At 47.5% G+C, this 22,379-nt stretch overlaps 1 protein-coding gene across 2 annotated transcripts in view; it reads right to left on the reverse strand.

Annotated features, from left to right (window-relative positions):
* The window catches only part of MAP2K3 (mitogen-activated protein kinase kinase 3), a 43,783-nt gene extending 23,041 nt beyond the window's left edge, over positions 1-20,742 (reverse strand). Inside the window, exon 1 of one of the 2 annotated variants that reach the window (XM_081338033.1) lies at positions 20,564-20,742. In XM_081338033.1, the coding sequence (XP_081194159.1) occupies positions 20,564-20,579 (16 nt within the window). In that variant the 5' untranslated portion in view covers positions 20,580-20,742. Of the gene's footprint in view, positions 1-1,618; positions 2,258-20,563 lie in introns of those variants that run through there. The other variant, XM_081338034.1, reaches the window with a different exon arrangement.
* Between the last annotated feature and the right edge of the window lie 1,637 nt (positions 20,743-22,379).

Below are 22,379 nucleotides of genomic sequence, written 5' to 3' on the forward strand. Positions count from 1 at the left end.
TTTACATAAAGGGTAAAAATCTCCTGTCAGTCACCAAAAGCTTTCCTTTTTGGTGACTTCATGGCCATCTCCACCTAAGCGGCTTGCAAGTCACCTGCCGCCAAGGCTTCCCCCATCGCCGCCGCCCCCTGCCCCAATCCCGCAGTCTAGTCTACACATCACTTAGTGGTCTCCTGTCCAACTGCAACACACCAACCAATTTGGTTTTAGCAAACGCATAGACCCCGTCCTTCCTTCGTCTATCGGACTGCGAATAAACTGCTATCACCCAGGATGATTCACTCCCAGCTGATATGCACCCGAGTTTGCAATTTGCAATGATTTTCAGAAAAATGCAGGGCCAGGAAGCTGCAGATCATCGCCCCTCAAATCCCCCCCTAGAATAAAAGGGGGGTCAGGGATATTTAAGCCTCCTCATCTGAAACCATCACATCCTTTTTGCTAGACAGCCTGCCATTTACATACAGCTTCTGCAAGAGAGGGGAAGAAGGCTACCTCTAAGCATATACAGAGCGCACTGCCTTAACGCAGGGGTCTTCAAACTTGGCCCTTTTATGACTTGTGGACTTCAACTCCCAGAATTCCTCAGCCAGCATGGCTGGCTGAGGAATTCTGGGAGTTGAAGTCCACAAGTCATAAAAGGGCCAAGTTTGAAGACCCCTGCCTTAACGCCACCAGTTAAGCAGGAAACACAGCCCGGAATTTCTTTTCGGGGTGTGTGTGGGGGGGGGGAAGAAGAAGAAATTAGCAAGGGTTGCTAAAAAAAACCCTCCCCAGTCGTTTGGGAAGGGAGGGGGGGGACGGCAGCTATTGGGAAGGAGCAACTGGAATTTTCCCCCCCCCCTCCCCATCCCGCCGCCTTTTTCCCCCCCGAAGGAAGGCTGGACCTCCCTTTTTTTTTTTTTTGCAGAAGTTGCAAAAAAAAAAAGAGGAAAAAGGGAAGCCTCAATCCTTTTGCAGAGAGAAAGAAAGAAAATGATAATAAATGTAAAGGCATGGCTGCCTCTTTCGAGCGTCGCCTGCACGACACAGCTGCAAAAGCGACTTGTCAAGAGCCGGCCGGAAATATCACAAAAAGTTTTGCAAGACATTTTTGCCCCCCCCCTCCCACTCCCGACACGGTCACCCCCCCCCCTCCAATTGCTCCGAAGGACAAGGATTTGGGGGGGGGGGAGAGGGTGCAAGCGAGAAGCGGCGACCCCAACCCAACTGGGCCCGTGCAAAAAAGCTTTGCACGCTCCTTTGCACTTTCTGACACACACGCACACACACACACCCGTGCAAAACTCCCTGCCCGGAAAACCCGTGCAAAACTATTTTTTTTTTGCACACTCGTAACACACCTCCCTTTCTCTCCACCACCACCCCCCCGTGCATATTTTAAACCCCCCCCCCGAGAAGCTTCCACCGCCGTCCCCCCCCCACTCTCTCCCCGGCGCCACCGCTGCAGAAACGGGCGTGTTTAACCTTTGCACGGGGAAAAAGGGAGCAAACTTGAATGGCAGCCCGTTTCTCTCGCGCTCTCTTTCGCCCTCCCCCCCGTTCCACCTTCGCAATCACACCATTATTCCTATTATTCCGATTTATTAATAGTTTGCAATTGCAACAGGCGGCTAACCTGGTTTTTTGTCCATGCCGATTTCCCAGAAGTTACGGAACCAGCAAAACCGCACACGACGCCTTGCAGGGGTGACTCCTTACGTGTGTGTGTGTGTGTGGAGTGTGTGTGTGTGTGTGTGCGAGTGTGTGTGTGATGTGCTCGCTTCGGAGGCACCCGGGCTGGTTGCAAAAAAAAAAAATGAAAAAAAAAATCGGTGACAGTTACTCCAAGGACCGATGCACGCGCTTAAGAGCCCGGCCAGTGTCCCATTTCGCTTGCAAGCTCAGTCCTCGCTTAAGGTCCGTCCTTCTGCGGGTCGCTTCCACGCGCGGAGGGGTGCCGAGTCCTGCAACGCCGCCCGCGGACCCCCCTTCATCTTCCTCATCCAGCAAAGCCGGAGGCCGAGCAGGAGAAAACGAACAAAACAGAGGGCCCCCCCCCCCCAAAAAAGTCTTGGCTCTCTCTCTCTCTCTCTCTCTCTCTCTCTCCCCCTTGCAAGCCTTCCGACCAGGGCCAAAGAAAAAAGGGAAATTTCAAAAAAAGAAAGGGAAAAATAAAGAATTAAAGAAGAAGAAGAAAAAAAAAGTTCCTTGTTTGCGGGCGGGGAGGGGGGGGAAAACACACACAGAGACAGACCACCACCACCCCCCAGACACACACACACACACTCCGCAACAGAAGTTGTAAAAAGAGCTTGTTGCGAGCAGCCCGGAGAGCTTCAGCCGCGCTTTGACGTCAAACAGGAAGCTGGAAAGAAGCCAAAAGGGGCGGGGCTCTAGGAATGCCCTGCTCTTTTGGGGGGGGGCTGTGCGTGTATGTGTGTGTGTGGGGGGGGGGCTAACTCTGATGCACCCAGCGGGGGTCTCTGTGCCTTTCGGGGGAGGGTGCAGCAGAGCTTGCCATGTAACGGCCCCCCCTTCCCCCCCGTTGCTTTTCTCACCCCTCCTCTTCGCAGCCCCCCCTTTGCATCATCATCATCATCATCATCATCATTATTATTATTATTATTATTATTATTATTATTATTATTATTATTATTATTATTATTATTATCATTATCATTATCATTATTATTATTATTATTTTTAATTATTATTATTATTATTATCATTATCATTATTATTTATTATTATTATTATTATTATTATTATTATTATCATTATCATTATCATTATTATTATTATTATTTTTAATTATTATTATTATTATTATCATTATCATTATTATTATTATTATTATTATTAATTATTATTATTATTAATTATTTATTATTATTATTATTATTATTATTATTATTATTATTATTATTATTATTATTATTATTATTATTATTATTATCTCTGTGGGCGCCCCGGATTTATGGAATCAGCTGCCGGTCGAGCTCCGGATGGCGCCCGACCTTCGCTCCTTCCGACGCGGTCTGAAGACTCACTTATTCGAACAAGCCGGCCTGGCCTGATGGGGGGGGGATTTTACTGTTGTTTTTAATATATCTATTTATTGTTTTAGCTGGGCATTGTGTTTAATTCTTTTTAACTTTTGTATCTTTGTATTTTTATATATCTGCCCTGTTCACCGCCCTGAGTCCTTCGGGAGAAGGGCGGTATATAAATAAAATTATTATTATTATTATTATTATTATTATTATTATTATTATTATTATTATTATTATTATTATTATTATTATTATTATTATTATTGCAAAATCTGCCCCCCCCCCCGCAATGCTGCTAAATTGCAGCTGGCGCTGGAAGCCAGAGATGCCCCGGGACCGTCCAATCTCTTCCCCCCCCCCCCCGCTGCAGGAACCCCCCCTTCCTCCTCCTCCTCCTCCTCCCAGTGGGGGAATGTAAGGGACAATTGCCCCCCTCCCCAAATATCTCTGCTTGGAAAGACGGTGGAAAGTTTCTCCCTTGGAGCCCCCCCCCCAGTTCTGGGTCAAAGTCTGGTTGCTTTTCAACAAGCCCCCCCCTACACACACACACACACACACAGAGACACACACACACGTTTGGTTTCGGGTGTAGGTGGCAACCTGGGCAGGGGTTAAAAAGGGATGGAGAGAGGGAAGGAAGGAAAGGAAAAGAAAAGAGGGAGGGAGGGAATAAAGGAAGGAGGGAGGAAAGTGAGAAGGAAAGGAAAAGGGAGGGAGGGAGGGAGGGAGGAAAGGAGGAAAAAAGGGACAGGAAAGTGGGAAGGGAAGGGGAAAGGAAAAAGGGAGGAGAGGGAAGGGAAGGAAAAAGGAGGGAGGAGAGAGGGAAGGGAAGGAAAAAGGGAGGAAAAAAGGGACAGAGGAAAGTGGGAAGGGGAAAGGGAAAGAGGGAGGAGAGAGGGAAGGGAAGGAAAAAGGAGGGAGGAGAGAGGGAAGGAAAGGAAAAGGGAGGAAGACAGGGAGGGTGGGAGGAAGGGGGGGAGAGAAGGGAGGAAAGAGGGAAGGAAAGAAAAAAGAGGGAGGGAGGGAGGAAGGAAGGAGGGAAGAAAAGGGAAAAAGGAGGGAGGGAGGGAGGGAGGGAGGGAGGGAAGGAAGCCAAATATCCAGAGAGTTTTTGCATAACAGGTGCAAGAGACGGAAAACGCCTGATAATTTATGAGGGAGAATTTCGTGATAATGTATCATCCAGGGCTTAGATAAACCCTCCTCAGGGACTGAGGCGGCCATCTTTATCCTTCCTTCACCTAGGGGGGGGGGGTGTTTTGTTTTGTGTTTGTGTTTTAGCTTCTCCTTCGGGGAGAGGCATTCGCCTATATTTTCACGTTTTCTTTTGTTTTCTATAGGTTGCTGTTTCACACCAGGGTAGGCCATGTCTTTTCGAGGACAGGACCTTTGCAGCTCAGAATTGAACCGGGGGTGGGGGGTGTTACATGTTTTGTGCCAGCCATGGCAGTTCCCCAAATAGGTCATCAGATGGAGCAAAGAGGCTTCTTTGCTCCCCTGCAGCAGCCCCATTGGCGAGAGAGTTTTATGGCTAGGGAGGGGCCGAGACCCCCCATAAATACCTCTGCCCAGGGGCTGCTTCTTTGTTCTGCTCCTCTTTTTCGATTTTCTCTCTTGCATGCATTCTCTATCATACAAGCATGGATGCTTCCACGCCATATAGCTCTTTTTATATAACCTGTCGATGAATAAAGCTTCATAATGACTGCATCTCTGCATCCTGCCTCTTTTACTTGGAAGCACCTTAACGTCCCATCGATCTCTTGTCAGAGCTGCTCAACAGGGGGTGGGGGTGGGGGGCACTCATCTTTTGGGGGTCTGAAAAGAACTGGGCTTGTTGGGGGGGGTGGGGGCGGGGGGGGGGACGGACAGGAGCCTGGGCAATCTGACAAAGCCAGCCGAGACTGGCTGCAAAACAAGAGAGATTTAAAAATAAAAGCCTCTCCCCCCCCACCCTCCTGTGTTAGGAAAAGGTTTTGTTTGTGTCTGTGGGTAGCCAAGGAGCTTTCCTGGACGCCCCCCCCCGCCCCCCCTCCTCGCCATCCTGCTTCCCAATCCCGGCCGGCCGGCTGGCTCGGCCTTCCCTTGGGGCAACCTGCGTCAGGAGTGAAAGAGGAGCCCGGGCTGGAGCGTGGACAAGGCAGATGCCAGCGGAGGAGAGAAGGATAACCTTACACCAGCGTGATATATTTTGGAAGGGGGGGGGGACAAGAGAGAGATGGAAAGCAAACACACACGCACAAAGAGACACAAGCACAAAGACACACAGGGCTCCTTTGCAGACAGACAGACAGACAGACAGACAGACAGACCTGCTGCCTGCAAAGTTTTGCGTTGGCAGCCCTGGTGGGAAAATGCAACTCTTTCTTTCTTTCTCTTTCTTTCTTTCTTTCTTTCTATCTTTCTTTCTTTCTTTCTTTCTTTCTTCTTTCTTCTTTCTTCTTTCTTTCTTTCTTTTTCTTCCTTTCTTTTCTTCCTTCCTTCTTCCTTCCTTTCCTTCTCTTTCTCCTTTTCTCCTTTTTTCTTTTTCTTTCTTTCTTTCTTTCTTTCTCTTTCTTTCTTTCTTTTCTTCTTCCTTTCTTCCTTTCTTTTCTTTCTTCCTTCTTCCTTCCTTCCTTCCTTTCTCTTTCTCCTTTTCTCCTTTTTTCTTTTTCTTTCTTTCTTTCTCTTTCTTTCTTTTCTTCTTCCTTTCTTCCTTTCTTTTCTTTCTTCCTTCTTCCTTCCTTCCTTTCTCTTTCTCCTTTTCTCCTTTTTTCTTTCTTTCTCTTTCTTTCTTTCTTTCTTTCTTTCTTTCTTTTTTTCTTTCTTTTCTTCTTCCTTTCCTTCTCTTTCTCCTTTTCTCCTTTTTTCTTTCTCTTTTTCTCTTTCCTTTCTTTCTCTTTTTCCTTCCTTCCTTTCTTTTTCTTTCTTTTCTTGTCTCTCAAAGCCACGTGCGTTTTGCTTTAAAAAAAAATATTGAAAAAACAAACCAAGTTTCTACTCCTTGCCCTTTTCTCCTTCCTGATTAAATAAAAAAAAATATCCTGCATTCTGCCCATGGGATCGGAAAGGGCAAAATGCACCGAGCCGAGGGTTAGCAAAGAGAACGTGAGAAATAAAAGCAGGCCGAGATAAGTGATAGAAAAAGAGGGCTAGGCAAGATCAGCTTCCGCGGAGAAACACCAGCCTCCAGCGAGCTGCGCGTTCACAGGTGCGCACAATTTTTATCTGGGGAAGGATGAGATGGAGGCATTTTTTTTTGTCTGTGTCAGCTGGAGGTCCTCCCTTTAGACACATGGAATGAAGGTCCCGTTGTCTTTCCACAGCCCAAATCAGAGGCGCTACCATCCCACTGATGCCAGCTTGTCTGGCTGAAGAATTCTGTGAGTTGAGGTCCACAAGTCCTAAAAGGGCCAAGTTTGAAGACCCCTGCTCTGGATCAAACGATCCAAATTCTCCATTGCTGAGTCCCACATCTGCAGGATGGGATTTGAAAGCCAGCCTTCTCCTCCTCCTCCTCCTCCTCCTCCTCCTCCTCCTCCTCCTCCTCCTCCTCTGTCTGATTGCCAGCTAATTTCTCCCTTGAAGAATAAACTTAGGGTGCCCTAAGCCACCCTCCACCCCTTGGAGCAGAAAACGAAATTCTCCAGAATCCGAAGGATGCTCGAAAGGGCCCTGAAGTCTGGTCCTTGACTAACCCTTGAGGAATGGTGCACACCAAACGGCTGGCCGCTGTCAGATGGCAGAGGAAGGCTGCATCAGAAGGAGAAAAACCCCAAAGTTTCGGTGAAGCTGGAGAAACTCGTTTTCTTTTTGAGGTTTTAAAAATGAGTCAGGCTAAGAAACTAACCATGGGCACCTCATTGCTTTGCCTCGTTGGCGGGAGAGGAGCAGAAAAGAAGCAAGAAAATGAGGTTCAGCCAGTGTTTCTCAACCTCAGCGCCTTGAAGATGGATGGACTTCAACTCCCAGAATTCCTCAGCCAGCCATGAGGGATAGAGTTGGAAAGAGCAGAAGGGTCACCTAGTCCCGTGTTTCTCAACCTCAGCGCCTTGAAGATGGATGGACTTCAACTCCCAGAATTCCTCAGCCAGCCATGAGTGATAGAGTTGGAAAGAGCAGAAGGGTCACCTAGTCCCGTGTTTCTCAACCTCAGCGCCTTGAAGATGGATGGACTTCAACTCCCAGAATTCCTCAGCCAGCCATGAGTGATAGAGTTGGAAAGAGCAGAAGGGTCACCTAGTCCCGTGTTTCTCAACCTCAGCGCCTTGAAGATGGATGGACTTCAACTCCCAGAATTCCCCAGCCAGCCTTGGAATACTGGGAGTTAAAAGTCCACACATTTTCAAGCTGCTGAGGTTGAGAAACATTGGGTTAAACTACGGACAGGGATATGTGGAGGGGCTGGGAGGGGGGGGGGTCAGAAGTGGGGGGGGGGAAGGGACTTGGGTCGACGCAACCACAAAATTCTTACGTTATGAGGCTTTGCCTCCAAGTCCTGTAATAATAGGATCCAGATGAGTTGGAGAAGGGGAGATTTCCATATACAGATATGCTGAGATTTGCAAGACGAAATAATAGGGTGGCTAAGGTCTTTTTTATTCTCTCTTTTATTCTCTCTTTTTTATTCTCTCTTTTTAAAAACAAAAAAACCTTAGCCACCCTATTATTGCTCTTCCATCCAGCTAGGCTGTCATTGCTGCAAGATGCCAGTGTGATCTCAATTCCCCCCCCCCCGCCCCAGCCTCGGGAAGGAAACCCTGACACACACACACACACACACACACACGTGCAACACATTTTCAGCTAGAGAGAGAGAGAGAGAAAAAAACTTTCCGGCTTCTGCAAGATTCCAAGGTCAAGCAGAAAGGAAGACACACACACACACACACACCCGTTATTCCCAAACCCACCCAGGAAATGCAAACAGCAAGATTGTATAATGCTGCAGGAACTTCAATCTAGGGCACAAAAATGAATTCTGCTGGATTGCTGTGTAAAAAAAAACAAACACACAGAGAGATGATCTCTGTCAACTCACAGCTCGCTGGAGAGTTGTACACCCACTTCATTTTGCCCCATGCACACATCACACACTGGGATTAAGCAACCCGGGTTTATCCTGATGGGTGAACACAGTCACCCTTTCATGATATGGGGTAATTCTGGGGGGAAAAAGGGGGGGAGGACATTTCAGAGAAGGAGAGAGAGAGAGAGAGAGAGAGAGAGAGAGAGAGAGAGAGAGAGAGAGAGAGAGAGAGAGAGAGAGAGAGAGAGAGAGAGAGAGAGAGGAAGGTCAGAAGGTGCAAGGTTTTTAAATGTTGGAAGGGGCTGTAGAGAGACCTGCCTCTTTGAACTGACCAATTGGAAGGGCAAGAGACCCTGCTCGACCCATGTGCTGGGACCTCGCACCACGCCAAACCGAGATTAGGCAAATGATAGTTTCAATAAAGGAGAGCATTTGTAGCTCAGGGTGGAAATTAAGCTTGGTGGTTTTCTTGCAGACGTTTCACGACCCAACTAGGTAACATCATCAGCGCTAGAAGGGAGAGGAGGGGGAGGAGGAGGAGGAAGAGGAGGACTGTGGGGTCCTTGGTGCTCTCTGAGTTTGGTGGTTTTCTTGCAGACGTTTCATTAGGGAATACCAACGGCTAAAAGCCAGTTGGGTTTGTGGAGTGGGAGGAGGAGGAGGAGGAGGAAGAGGAGGAGGGAGAGGCGGAGAAGGAGGAGGAACAGAAGGAGAAGTGGGGGAGGAAAAGGAGAAGGAGGAAAAAAGGACAGGGAGGAGAAGGAGGAGGGCTGGGGGTCCTTGATGCTCGCTGAACTTGGCCGTTTTCTTGCAGACGTTTCATGACCCAACTAGGTAACATCATCAGTGCTAGAAGGGAGTGGGGTTTGTGGAGAGGAGGAGGAGGAGGAGGAGGAGGAAGAGGAAGACTGTGGGGTCCTTGGTGCTCTCTGAGCCTGGTGGTTTTCTCACAGACATTTCATTATCCAAACTGGGCAGCATCATCAATACTAGTAAACTCCACTCCTTACTGGCACTGATCATGTTCCCTAGCTGGGTCATGAAACCTCTGCAAGGGAAAAAAAAGGGAAGCTTGGAGAGAAGGACCATTTCTCCTATTAGCAGAAGAGACTAAAAGCCTGGAATTAGGCAGCGGGGTGGGGGGGGGGGAAGAACCAGGGCAGCTGGCTCCTTCACCTGTGGCCTTACGCTCTCCCCAACCCAAGCCAGCCGCCATCAGAATCGGGGGTGGCAACCATCTGGCTTACGCTTCTCGAGTGACCTCAGCTCCGCTTGCCAAACCATGCCATTTTTTTGCCTGTTCTCCGAGCCAGTTCTAAAATATCTGGGAATCGGAGCCCCCCCCCCCCCCGGGAGACGCCTTGCAGCACAGCTAACCTCTTTGGCAAAGCCAGACGGCGCATTCATTCACCAAGTTCCTGAAAGCCTCGTTGGCTTCTCAGAACTCGGAGCAAAAAGGAAAGGTTGTAAAACAGGCAAGAGTGAGTCAGCCCCCACACAGACGGGGATCTCTTCCTCCGCAGCCATCAAGCTTGCAACTTCGTGGAAAGAAGGAGGGAGGGGAAGGGAGGAAATTTACCTCTCAGGAGGAGGAATAGGATTGTGGCCTGGCCCGGGAGGGGAAGGACAGAGACCCAGCAACCCATCACGAAGAAGGAAGCAGGGGTGGGGGGGGTGGCAGGGCGAGAGTTTGGTCTTGCAAAAGAGGCCAAGGCGGAAGGAAGATGCCAAGGTCCCAATCGCATTCCCAGTTAAGCTAGGATGGGATTCTTTACGGTTAGGGTCCCACGGCCCCCTTCCTTCCTTCCTTCCTTCCTTCCTTCCTTCCTTCCTTCCTTCCTTCCTTCCTTCCTTCCTCCCTCCCTCCCTTCCTTCCTTCCTTCCTTTCCGTCAGAAAAGCCAGCCAGCAAAACCTCAGCCCCAGCATGACGAAAAAGTGGCTTCACACCCCCAAGTCCAATCCCAAATGACAGTTGTGCACGATAATAACCTTCTGGATGTAAACCACTCACCCCAAATCTCATTCCGGGGTTCCCTGGAAAAGTCCAACTTTCCTAAAAAAAAGTCAAGGGTGATGGGGATAATGAGGGCGAGGGGTAGCCCCAGCCAACCTAATGGGTCTTCCAAGAATTACCTGGAAATCTAGCTGTAGGGGTTGAACCCTCTTCCCCACCAGGTGTGCTTATGATGAAATGGGGAAAAAAAACACCCTGTCCTACGTAAACTAATAGCCACCTTGTAGGGTCCTTGGTGCTCTCTGAGCCTGTTGGGTTGTTGTTGTTGTTTTTTGCAGACCTTTCATGACCCAGCTAGGGAACATCATCAGTGTAAACCCCACTCCTTTCTAGCACAGTTGATGGTCCCTAGTTGGGTCATGAAACACCTGCAAGGAAAACAAGCTTAGCACCAAAGACTCTGCAGTTCCTCCCTCCCTCCCTCCCCCTCCTCTTCCTCCCCCTCCTCTCCACAATCCCCCCTCCCTTCTAGCACTGATGATGTTACCTAGTTGGGTCATGAAAGGTCTGCAAGGAAACCACCCAGCTCAGAGAGCACCAAGGACCCCACAATCCATCCATCCTTTCTTTCTTTCTTCTTTCTTTCTCTCTCTCTCTTTCTTTCTTTCTTTCCTTCTTTCTCTCCTCCTCCTCCTCCTCCTCCCTACAATCCCCCTTCCCTTCTAGCACTGATGATGTTACCTAGTTGGGTCATGAAAGGTCTGCAAGGAAACCACCCAGCTCAGAGAGCACCAAGGACCCCACAATCCACCCATCCTTTCTTTCTTTCTTCTTTCTTTCTCTCTCTCTCTCTTTCTTTCTTTCCTTCTTTCTCTCCTCCTCCTCCTCCTCCTCCCTACAATCCCCCTTCCCTTCTAGCACTGATGATGTTACCTAGTTGGGTCATGAAAGGTCTGCAAGGAAACCACCCAGCTCAGAGAACACCAAGGACCCCCATAATCCTCCTCCTTCTCCACTCTGCAAACCACACTCCTTTCTAGCACTGATGATGTTCCCTAGTTGGGTCATGAAAGGTCTGCAAGGAAAACAAGCTTAGCACCAAAGACTCTGCAGTTCCTCCCTCCCTCCCTCCCTCCCTCCTCCTCCTCCTCCTCCTCTTCCTCCTCCTCCTCCTCTCCACAATCCCCCCTCCCTTCTAGCACTGATGATGTTCCCTAGTTGGGTCATGAAAGGTCTGCAAGGAAAACAAGCTTAGCACCAAAGACTCTGCAGTTCCTCCCTCCCTCCCTCCCTCCCTCCTCCTCCTCCTCCTCTTCCTCCTCCTCCTCCTCTCCACAATCCCCCCTCCCTTCTAGCACTGATGATGTTCCCTAGTTGGGTCATGAAAGGTCAGCAGGAAAACCATCACGCTCAGAGAGCGCCGGGAATCCCCACAAATCAAACTGAGCTAGGAATATTTTTTTCGTTTCCTATCAAAATACACCCTTTGGGAGGCAATCTGTGCCCATCCACAGATCTCACCGCAGGGATTCCCACCGGCTGGTTAAGCCAGCATGGCTCAGTCTGCTAGTTCTTGAAATCCTGCCAAGATCCAGCAATTAAGAACTCTTTCCCGCAAACCCTGATCCTTGAAACAAGCTCTTGTTCTTTTGCAACAGCAGCTCACACCATGGCTCGTGTCTGAGGCTTGCCAGCCGTAGACGGCAGGCTGGTGGGTGAACCGGCCAATACGGTTTACGGCAGAGGCCCCCAACCTTTTGGGCACCAGGGACCAGTTCCATGGTGAGAGGTTTTTCCACGGACCGGCGGATGCGTGGTTTTGTGTGCTGACTTGCAACTCGTGGATGGGGCTTTGCTTGTTTGTGCCGACCGGTTGTTGGCATGCCCTGGCCTGGTATGGGTCCACGGGGTACCCCTGGTTTCAGGTTAAAAGCAGCATGGATGCGGCTGGACATCAATTGCCAGCCAATGTTCAGCTGCTTCTTCTCTTTCCTGGAATGGGAAAAAGCTTTTGCAAAAGCCCCGAGTGATTTAAAAAAAAAAACTAGACTTTGCTCTGGCTTTCATTCACAACTCAGCCGCCCACACTTGCACTCTTTCCCTGGCCCATGTCTGACACACACACACACACACACACACACACACACACACACACACACACACACACACTTTTTATACTGTTGCTTTATTTGGCCACACAGCCTCAACCGGGCTCCCCAGCCAATGGGAAGGGAAGGGAGGCAACCGGAAGTGTCAACAGCTGACCAAGTTTCAAATCAAACGGACCCTGCTGGGCGGGCGGAAACGCCACTGGCTGACGCAAAGCAAGGAAAAAAGGGAAGGGACTGCAGGCAGGAGGAGGAGGAGGAGGAGGAGGAGGAGGAGGAGGAGGAGGAGGACCACCAACCCAACAGCAGGGTTAAGGGCATCCTCCCCCCCCCCCCCAGCCTGCTCTTCTTCAGCCAGGTTGCATCACTTGCAAGCCAACGTGTTACATCTTTTTGCAGACATTTGACCTGTGTTTCATTTTGGAATACTCCCTGGTTTCCAAATAGATGTCTGCATATTTTACATTTTGTGCAATTTAAACATTTTTCAGATTAGGGCATGGCTGGTTGTCTTCCCCAAGCCAGCCTGCCTTCCTTCCTTCCTTCCTTCCTTCCTTCCTTCCTTCTCTTCTTCTTCTTCTTCTTCTTCTTCTTCTTCTTCTTCTTCTTCTTCTTCTTCTTCTTCTTCTTCTTCTTCTTCTTCTCCTCCTCCTCCTCCTCCTCCTCCTCCTCCTTTTCTTTCTTTCTTTCTTTCTTTCTTTCTTTCTTTCTTTCTTCATTCCTAATTTCGGTAAAGTTAAAGGAGGTCAAGTTTCTATTCTTTCTTTCTTTCTTTCTTTCTTTCTTTCTTTCTTTCTTTCTTTCTTCCTTCTTTCTCATTCACTAATTCTCTCTTCTCTATTTCCTTCCTTCCCTCCCTCCCTCCTTTTCTTCCTTCCTCCCCTATTTCTCTCCTTCCTTCCTTCCCTCTCTCCAAGGCATGTAGATTTATTTCGAGTTTTGTTTTGTTTTTTTAAAAAAAACCCCAAACATTGCAGCTTTTAAAAAAAATAAAAAATGAGAGACTTCAATTAAGCATGCAACGCTATCCACTAAAAGTAAGGGGCTCTCAAAAATGTAGACCAAGACAACCCCTCCCCCTCAAAAGAAAAACAAAAAACCCTCATCTCTGGTTTAAAAGAAAAACGGATTTCAGTATACTAGAGGGTGTGTGTGTGGGGGGGGAAGACGATGCGAAGCCCAAAGAGGTTTGTGCTGCAGAAAAATGCAGAAGTGAAAAAAGGTCCAGAAAATTCGCGTAAGACAGTAGAACGGTTAGAAAAATCTCAACCTCACGAAAAGAGGGCAGGGCTACCTTTATGTTCCGCAAAGGTCCTCACCCCGGCGGTTTCCAGCACAGCTCCGCCTGTTCTGGTCTTTTGGTTTCCGGCCTCTTAGGGCATCCAAAAAACAAGACTTCCTTCCTGGAAAATAAGGCCCCCCCATTCATTGCTCTGAGTCCTTTCCTTTGCAACCGGGACCTGCAAAACCGCAGGCTTTCCGCTACAAATGCGACCGCCTGCATACCGTAGTCCTCGCTTTACAACCCAACCTTTCCTATGGCCGAGCGAGACGTTTCTTATAAGTGAGTTTTGCCCCATCTGGGGGGGGCTTTCCTTGCCACGTTTATTTATTATTTATTTATTTTATTTATTTATTACATTTTTATGTTTATTTACATTATTTATATTTATTACATTTTATTTGCGAAGTGAATCACCATCGCAGTTGTTAAATGAGTCAGAGGATTGTGAAGGGAACTTGGTTTCCCCCCCCCCCCATTTAACTTTGCACATCAGAACGTCGCAAAAGGGGATCGCGGGACTCCGGGACACCCTGCAACCATCATCAATGCAAGTCAGTTGTCAAGCATTGGAATGTCGACCAAGGGGGATGCTGCAACGGTCGTGTGAAAAGTGGTCATTTTTTTCCCCGGCACCGTTGTAAACTTGGGTTACTAAATGAACTATTGTAAGTCGTGGATTACGTCCATTTCCAGTTTTTTAAAAATACACCCATTGGAGAAAACCGATTCACTCAACAGACAACCACACACACACAAAAAAAAAGATCAGTTCACCTCACGCGACTCCTCAGCTTACAACCACAATGATTTATGGCTATAATTCCGGGCTGTAATATTTGCAAGTCGAGAACTACCTATCCCTTTCTTACAAGAAGCCCAAGATGACTTTTTTTTTTTTGCAGGCACTAAATTGCCTCCAAGGCATCCGATTAAAATCCAAGTCTCTTTACAGCCAAAGTGTACTGTTGTGTGTTTTTTTTAAAAAAATGTTAATTTGTCACCTGCAAAGAAGCATGACCTGTAACTTGCTCACCTGCCTATTCCACAAGCTCATGTGAGAAGGATGTTGGGAGATTAAACAGCCAAGTATTTAACTGAATGCATAACAAACTAATCCAGATTGTTATCATCGCACCTAGGCAAAAAAAGAGCAGTCTTCTGGAAGACTTCCCAGTAAGAAAGGCACAAAAAGTGGAGGGAGGGTTGATTTACACATCCTTCCATTGCCCTAAGTGGAAAGATATTTAGGACTGATTCTGATTTATTTAGCATAAATATGCTTGCATTTTAATAAACCCCCCCCACACACACACAAACATTACATGCAGAAATTAGAAGGCAATGAGAATGCCCTTCAAGATTTTGAATGTTGAAGCTTGGCAGTGCTGTTCTGCTCCCTCCGAAGGGTAAAAAGAAGAAAAAGTATTGGAAAATGTAAAAGAAGATCAGAGGATAGAATAATAGGATTGGAAAGGGACCTTGGAGGTCCTCTAGTCCAAACCCTGGCCCTTGGCAGGATATTCTATACCATTTAATGGACATGCGACATAAATACGCTGAAAAAATTATTTCGAAAGTTTAGAAGAAAAACTGCTTCAAAAATGTGTGTGTGTGTGCGTGTGTGTGTGTGTGTTCACATCTTTGCTTTGCAAAACAAACCTCCATGTGATTAATCTTATTTTAACTGGGGTTTTATTTATGCAGGGACAAATATAATTTTTTTTAAATTTGTTTTTAACTTTTGTATCTTGGTTTTTTTAATCACCCTGTAAACCGCCCTGAGTCCTTCGGGAAAGGGCGGTATATAAATGTAATAAAATAAATAAATAAATAAATAAATAAATATTTTGTATCCAGTTTTCATATATGTATATATGGTATATACTGTATGAAAGTTGGATACAAAATAGCACATGGTTTGCTTTGCAAAACAAAAATGTAAATAAATAAATATTTATATGTATATGTGTTTATATGTGTTTGTGTGTGTGTATGTATGTGTATGTATATATATGTGTGTGTGTGCATGTATAGATAGACAGACAGACAGACAGACAGACAGACAGACAGATAGATAGATAGATAGATGAAAGTTGGATACAAAATATCACATAGAGGCTTGTTCGCTTTGCAAAACTGAATCAAAAACAGTTTAATCAACTTGTGCTTTCCCTAATCTCCGTCCACACGCAAAAAATTCAAGAAAGCTGTAAAAAAAAAAAAGCATGTCCCATGCTGACTTCATTTGTTAAGTGAGCGTTGCCCCATTTTACAAGCTGTTTTGCCACCGTTGCGATGTAGGGTTTCCTGCCTGAGCAGGGGGTTGGACTAGATGACCTCCAAGGTCCCTTCCAACTTTATTATTATTATTAATAATAAGACAGCTTTTAAGTGAATTTGGCTTCCCCATTGACTTTGCTTGTCAGAAGGTCGTAAAAAGGAGATCACGTGCCCTCTCCCCCCCCCCCCGGGACGCTGCGACCGTCATAAAGATGACCCAGTTGCCAAGCGACTGAATTTTGATCATGTGACCACGGGGAGGCTGCAAACGGTCCTAAGCGTGAAAAACGGCCCCAAGTCACTTTTTTCCCCGGACCGTTGTAACTTTGAATGGTCCCTAAAGGAAGTGAGGTAAGTTGGTAACTGAGGTAAGGTAACCCCAGGTGACCCGACACTGGTCCTTCTTAGCAGCCTGGAGCAACCTGGACAGAGAAAAGTGAAGCCTGCCCTATTACCAAGTCAGTTACGTAAATAGCAATTACTCTATTATACACAACTATGCAAACAATGTGCAGTTCGGAGTTCTCTTGTCATTAACCAAGCGCGCCTGAAAGGCTTCCCCTGCCTTTGATGGGAAGGCCTTAATGAATCACAACATATTTTCCCAACTTTAATCCCAAAGGACATTCCCCTCAAGTGTGCATGGGTTGGTGTGTGTGTGTGTGTGTGTGAGAGAGAGAGAGAGAGAGAGAGATTGTTTCCAGCAGCTACAAACACAAAGCAGGATCTTCTATTTAGAGTAGCTACCAACCTTCTCATCCATTACTGCACTGTCACTCCTGAGAACTGTTACATCCCATTTCAAGAGACGATGTGGGCCAGTTGTCTTTCTCCCAGCTTTAGGAATTCCACAGTAACCAGGGTTTTAAGATGGATGGACTCCCAGAATACAGAATATGCCAGCTAGCCTACTGGCCTACAGAATGATTTGACGCTTCTCTGCATTCCTCCTCTCTTTCTAAAATTCAGTCTAACCCCCTACGGCCTTCCTGTCATTGGCTAGATTAAAATCCCATCATCCTGGAGCGTTAGCAAAAAAAACCTAGCCTGGGCTCAACACCTGTCGAAAAACATTACAGATTCACTGTCTCTACTTTACAGAGGTTAAGGCCCTCAGAAGCAAAAAATCTATCTCCCCCCCCCACACACACACACAAAATCCATCTTTCTTTTTGTTCATGGATCCTTTCTGTAACCTAAAATCAGCTTTAGGCTTCTGCCCTTTAATAAATTGTACGGGTTGAAAAAGAGGTGACCAGCCTCTTCCCAATTCTTGCTACTCTAACTGTCTCCTCCTACCATCTTTTTTCTAATCCTTCCTCCTTCGCTAAGAAATTGCCTAAACAGCAGCTGAGAAATCTCAGGAGCTGCAAGATTCATAACGACCGACCGACTGTCATCTTGGCCAAGGAAAGAGATCTAGGAACTTCAGAGGGGAGCAGATTTTGTGTCTGCAAGACTTTTTCTTTTTCTTTTTGGAAAACAACATCATGTTGATATTCGTCACCCAAGACAACAAGGATAAATGTCAGCTCCTTGTTGAGTCTTGCATCTGAACTGCGCTGATAGAATTTTGCCACCACCCAGTTTTGTTTTGTTGTGTTGTGTTTTAAAAAAAAACACTTTCTCCAATTTCATCCAAAACGTTGAAAATCCCTGAGGTTGCTCTGAAGCTGATCAATACGTCCAGCTCAACTCTTTAGTATATAAAGCTATTACTACTGTATACATAAAAAGTAGGAGCAAACCCCACTCCCTTCTAGCACTGATGATGTTACCTAGCTTGGTAATGAAACGTCTGCAAGAAAACAACCTAGTCCAGAGAGCACTGAGGATCCCACAGTCTTCCTTGCCCCCTTCTTCCCTTTTCCTTCTCCTCCGCTGTGCAAACCGCCCTCCCCTCTCTTCTAGCACTGATGATGTTACCTACGTCGGTAATGAAATGTCTGCAAGAAACCCAGCAAGCTCAGAGACCATGAAGGACCCCCCACAGCTGAATTCTGTCCACTTCTGGACTAAATTTGCACAGATGCCCAACGCTTCCCTCTTCTACATGCTGTTGCACCATTTTTCAGGGGCTCAGAGGTAACTGACTCCTCTGCCCCCACCCCACTTCCAAGAAGGGGGAGAAACAAACTGAAAAACTGCTAACATCGGAGGTTTTTGCATTGACAACAGATGGAAATGTAGCCATCTTTTTCCCTTTCGCTTTTAAGAGTTAGATGATGCTGGGAGAGGGGGGGGGATGTGAATGAGAGTCCAGCTAGACATAACAACACTAAACTCAGCGTGAGAATCAAGGTTACTGAGCCCAGAGCTGATAAAGAATTGGCGGCTGGAGAAGTGGAGAGGGCGCTTCAAGCTAATTGGGGAATGTGATTTATGACTGCAAATTGGAGGAGGGAATTGTGCTTTGATACTACATGCCCAGGGGAGGGGAATTCAGTTTTTGGCTGCGATTATGTAAGTGCCGATATTCTGCTACTTGAATAAAAGGTTCTTTAAGGTAAACAAAGCCTCGAAGTTCTTTTGAAGAGTTTCATCTGTTGGAGCCATGACAATTTTTACTCTGCTCATCCTTGTTTGCAGCAGTTACCCGGGCAAGAATGCCAAACCAAAGTATGAATACCCCCCCACCCATCCCTGCCGGTTGACACCTGACTCATGGTAAAACCTGTCCTACTCAGAGATGCTTTAGGAACGCACTTCCATAGCCCGTGATAAGAACAGAAACATACATCACCAAAAAGAAAGGCCACCATGCAAAATATAATAACTATCTCTCTCTACATCACCTCTTTGACATCAGTGCACAAATTTGCGAGGAGGGATCTGGGCAGTGGCTTGAACCCTAATACATTTCTCAGTTCTTTAAAGCCAAAATTAATTCTCCTTCCAATTGGGCGGGGGTCTTCCAACTTGGCCCTTTTATGACTTGTGGACTTCAACTCCCAGAACTCCTCAGGCAGGCACGTTGAGAATCAAAGCAAAAGAAGACACAGACAATGTTCAAACGTGGAACTCATTTTATCAACGGCTGGGAAAACGGGACAGAGAGCAAGAACTTAACTCGTATTACTAAGCAAAACCAATCAATCCACACCACAGTTTCCTCACGAAGCACTAGTGAGTTGTAATAATAGAAAATCAATAAAATATTTTTTAAAAAAAAGAAAGAAAGAAAGAAAGAAAGAAAGAAAGAAAGAAAGAAAGAAAGAAAGAAAGAAAGAAAGAAAGTGACCTTGGCTTGATCACAGCTAATCCCCAGGACCACTATTCTAGAAGTTCTTTAAAATTTCAGGGATTCTCCCTCCAAGAGACAAACTCTTTGCAGTGGATGCCAAGCCAACTTTTCTGCTATCTCCTGACTTGCCAAAGGCTATTATGGCACCCGCTGATGTGGGCTAGATTTATCAGGGCAGTGATGGGAGCGGCCTTCTTCCAACCAGGTATGTTGCACCTGGAACTCCCACAGCCACCCAGTGGGGAAAAAAGCTTCAGGTAGACAACACAACCCGGGATCCTACAGGGAAATGGAATTTAGCGTCCCACGCACACCCTACCCAAAAAAAAAAAAAAATTGAATTTCATCCTGCAGGATTTGAAGGCTTTCCAATTACGCCAGGCAACCTGTATTCTCCTCAAGTGCCCCGACCACGTGTGGGTAATCACAGCCCCAAATCCCAACAATTGAACAACAACAATGACCAACAGCCGGGTCATCCGAGGTAGCACTCACAAACCAGCCACACCACGCCGGTGACGTCAGAGCATCACGCACCGAGCATCACGCACCGGGCAACCTGCTTGAACCGACCTCGCAGGGGAGAAACTCAGCCTCCGGGTCAACCAGCCCGACGTGCAACATGCGAGGCGCGCCCCCCCCCCACGCCCCGTCCCCCGAGGATCCCCTCTCTTCCCTCTCTTTTCCCTCGTCAGCCCTGCAAAAAGAAAAAAAAAGGGGGGGTGTCCCAGCCGCAAGACCCGCGTTTTTGCCTTGCAGCCGGGGCGCTTTCCTTCCAACCCCGCGCCCGAGCGCCCAGTCCTCCTGAAGCCGGCCCGCCCTTTGCAAGGCTGCGCTGCACGCTTCACACGACCGTCGGACGCCTCCCGCAAATCCAGGCTCCGCAGGGTGCCTCCGAACGAGACGGGATCCAGGTCTCGTGGGTTCTTGGTCTTCGCTCGCGATGGGTTTAGAGTCCAGAGGGATGCTTGCTTGCTATCTATCTATCTATCTATCTATCTATCTATCTATCTATCTATCTATCTATCTATCTATCTATCTATCTATCTATCTATCTATCTATCCAGTGCTTTTTTTGTAAAAGAAAAAGGTGCCAGAACTCACACATGTCATACAACCCACCTTGCCTACCCTACAAGGTTCCATCCAAAAAAGGTGCTGGAACTCCATTCTGAGCGTTCTATGAGAAAAAAAGCCCTGTATCTATCTATCTATCTATCTATCTATCTATCTATCTATCTATCTATCTATCTATCTATCTATCTATCTATCTATCTATCTATCTATCTATCTATCTATCTATCTATCTATCTATCTATCTACCTACCTACCTATCTACCTATCTACCTATCTACCTATCTACCTACCTACCTATCTATCTACCTATCTACCTATCTAACTACCTACCGATCTATCTATCTATCTACCTATCTAACTACCTACCGATCTATCTATCTATCTATCTATCTATCTATCTATCTATCTATCTATCTATCTATCTATCTATCTATCTATCTATCTATCTATCTATCTATCTATCTATCTATCTATCTATCCCCCGCCACTCTCTCTCTCTCTTTCTCTCTCTCCCTCTCCCTCTATATCCCCCCTCCCTCTCTCTCTCGGCCCATTCACATTGCCCCCTTACCTTTGGGCAGGGACATGGTTGCGTCGTGGCTCAGATCCGACCCGGCAGGCAGGTGAGACGGCCGCAGGTGTCCAGGCGCTCCGGAGCGCAGCCGCGAGGCATATCCGGGCGCTCCCGGCGACAGGTGCGCGCAACCCACCAGCGCGATCTGAGCCCACGAAAGGAACCCCGCACGGCTAAGAGCCTTCGCTCCGCCCAGCTTCCCCTCCCCCCCCCCGCATTGGCTCACCTCTCTCTCTCTGTCAAGGGGCGTGGTCCCGGCCAGGCCCCGCCTCCCGCGCCTCCTGCCCAGGTCCCGAGACTTTTGCCCAGGTGACCTTAGAGGAAATTCCAGCCGCTTGTTGTTCCTCTGCAGGGCGGGGCGCCCGTGACATGCCTGGCAGGATGCGCCCAGCCTCGGGCTGTCCCCGGGCTGCCAACCAGGCTGGCGCAGGAGCTCCTGGCCCCAGCTGAGCTGCCCTGGGCATCATCGTGGCCTGATGCCCAAACCAGCATTGGCTGACTTTGCATTGTCCACCGGGTGAGGAATCCTGGTTTCCCTGGGCACCTCTGCCCTGCCAATGAGCCTTTGGCACCCGTTTCCAGGGGGCCCTCCAGCTGAGAGACCCTTGCATCCTCACGATCTGGGGAACAAACCACCATTGGTTGACTTGGCATCGCGTATTGGGAGGGGAATCTTGATTTAACCAGAGTCCTCCAGTTGGGCACTTCTGCCAATGAGGTCTTTGGCACCCGGGGTCAGTGCCCACCGACTGAGATGCCCTTTGCATCATCGTTGGCTGATTTTGCATCGTGCACAGGAGAAGAATCCTGGTTAATCAGACTCCTCCAGTTTGACGCTGCCCCCCCCCTGCCAAAGTGCCTCTGGCACCCTTTTCTAGCCTGTGTTCTGGCTCAGTTAGGGCTTTCTGTCCTACCACCCCTTTAGATGGTCTTTCTTTCTTTCTTTCTTTCTTTCTTTCTTTCTTTCTTTCTTTCTTTCTTTCTTTCTTTCTTTCTTTCTTTCTTTCTTTCTTTCTTTCTTTCTTTCTTTCTTTCTTTCTTTCTTATCAACCATGGCACTATTTCCCAACCTTGGCAACTTTTAAGCATGTGGACTTCGACTCCCCCATGACCTAAAAGTGGCCAAGGTTCCTGGTTGATCAAGCCATCTTTGCTTAGGTGCATGCAGCAGGCTGCCCCCCCCCCCCGTTTGTGGTTTGCTGGGCTCCCCACTTGCTGACTTTCAGCGGAGAAGCACGTTCTCTGGCTGTTGTGTCGATTTTGTGAGGGGTGGGTGTGGCAGGCCGAGGGCACGTGCATTCACTCCAATAACGAGAAATGTCTATTTAGTTTCACGTTGCTATGTGAAATTCAAAACTCAACAACAGGCAAAGAATTCAGAGTATTACTCAGCTCGCCACACCCAGCTACTGTTCTGTGAACGTTCACCGATGATTAAAACGACCTGCAACTCCTAAACTGAATTTCCCAGTGATCTCGTCTCTAATCCCTCTTCTTCCTCTGAAAACCTTTCCTGCCCTGATCCTCTCTTTAAACTGGATCACTTCTTTGTCCAGTGATGGACTGGGTAACTTTTTCCAAGTTGGGGGAAAAAGAAAAAAAAAAACCTCTTGTCTTCATGGAAAACCCATTTCCTGGCTGTTGCAGGTGAAATGCCATTAGCACGACTGGATGGGGACAGGTGCCTGCTTAGCGACCGCTGAAAAGTTACAAGGGCGCTGAGAAACGTCACTCATGAGCACTGTTTCACATTTACGACCATTGTCTTGTCCCTGAGTTCACGGGATGAAAATTCAGACGCTTGGCAACCGAT

Source organism: Vipera berus (assembly GCF_964194415.1).
Source record: "Vipera berus genome assembly, chromosome: 13".
NCBI classification, from domain to species: Eukaryota; Metazoa; Chordata; class Lepidosauria; order Squamata; family Viperidae; genus Vipera; species Vipera berus.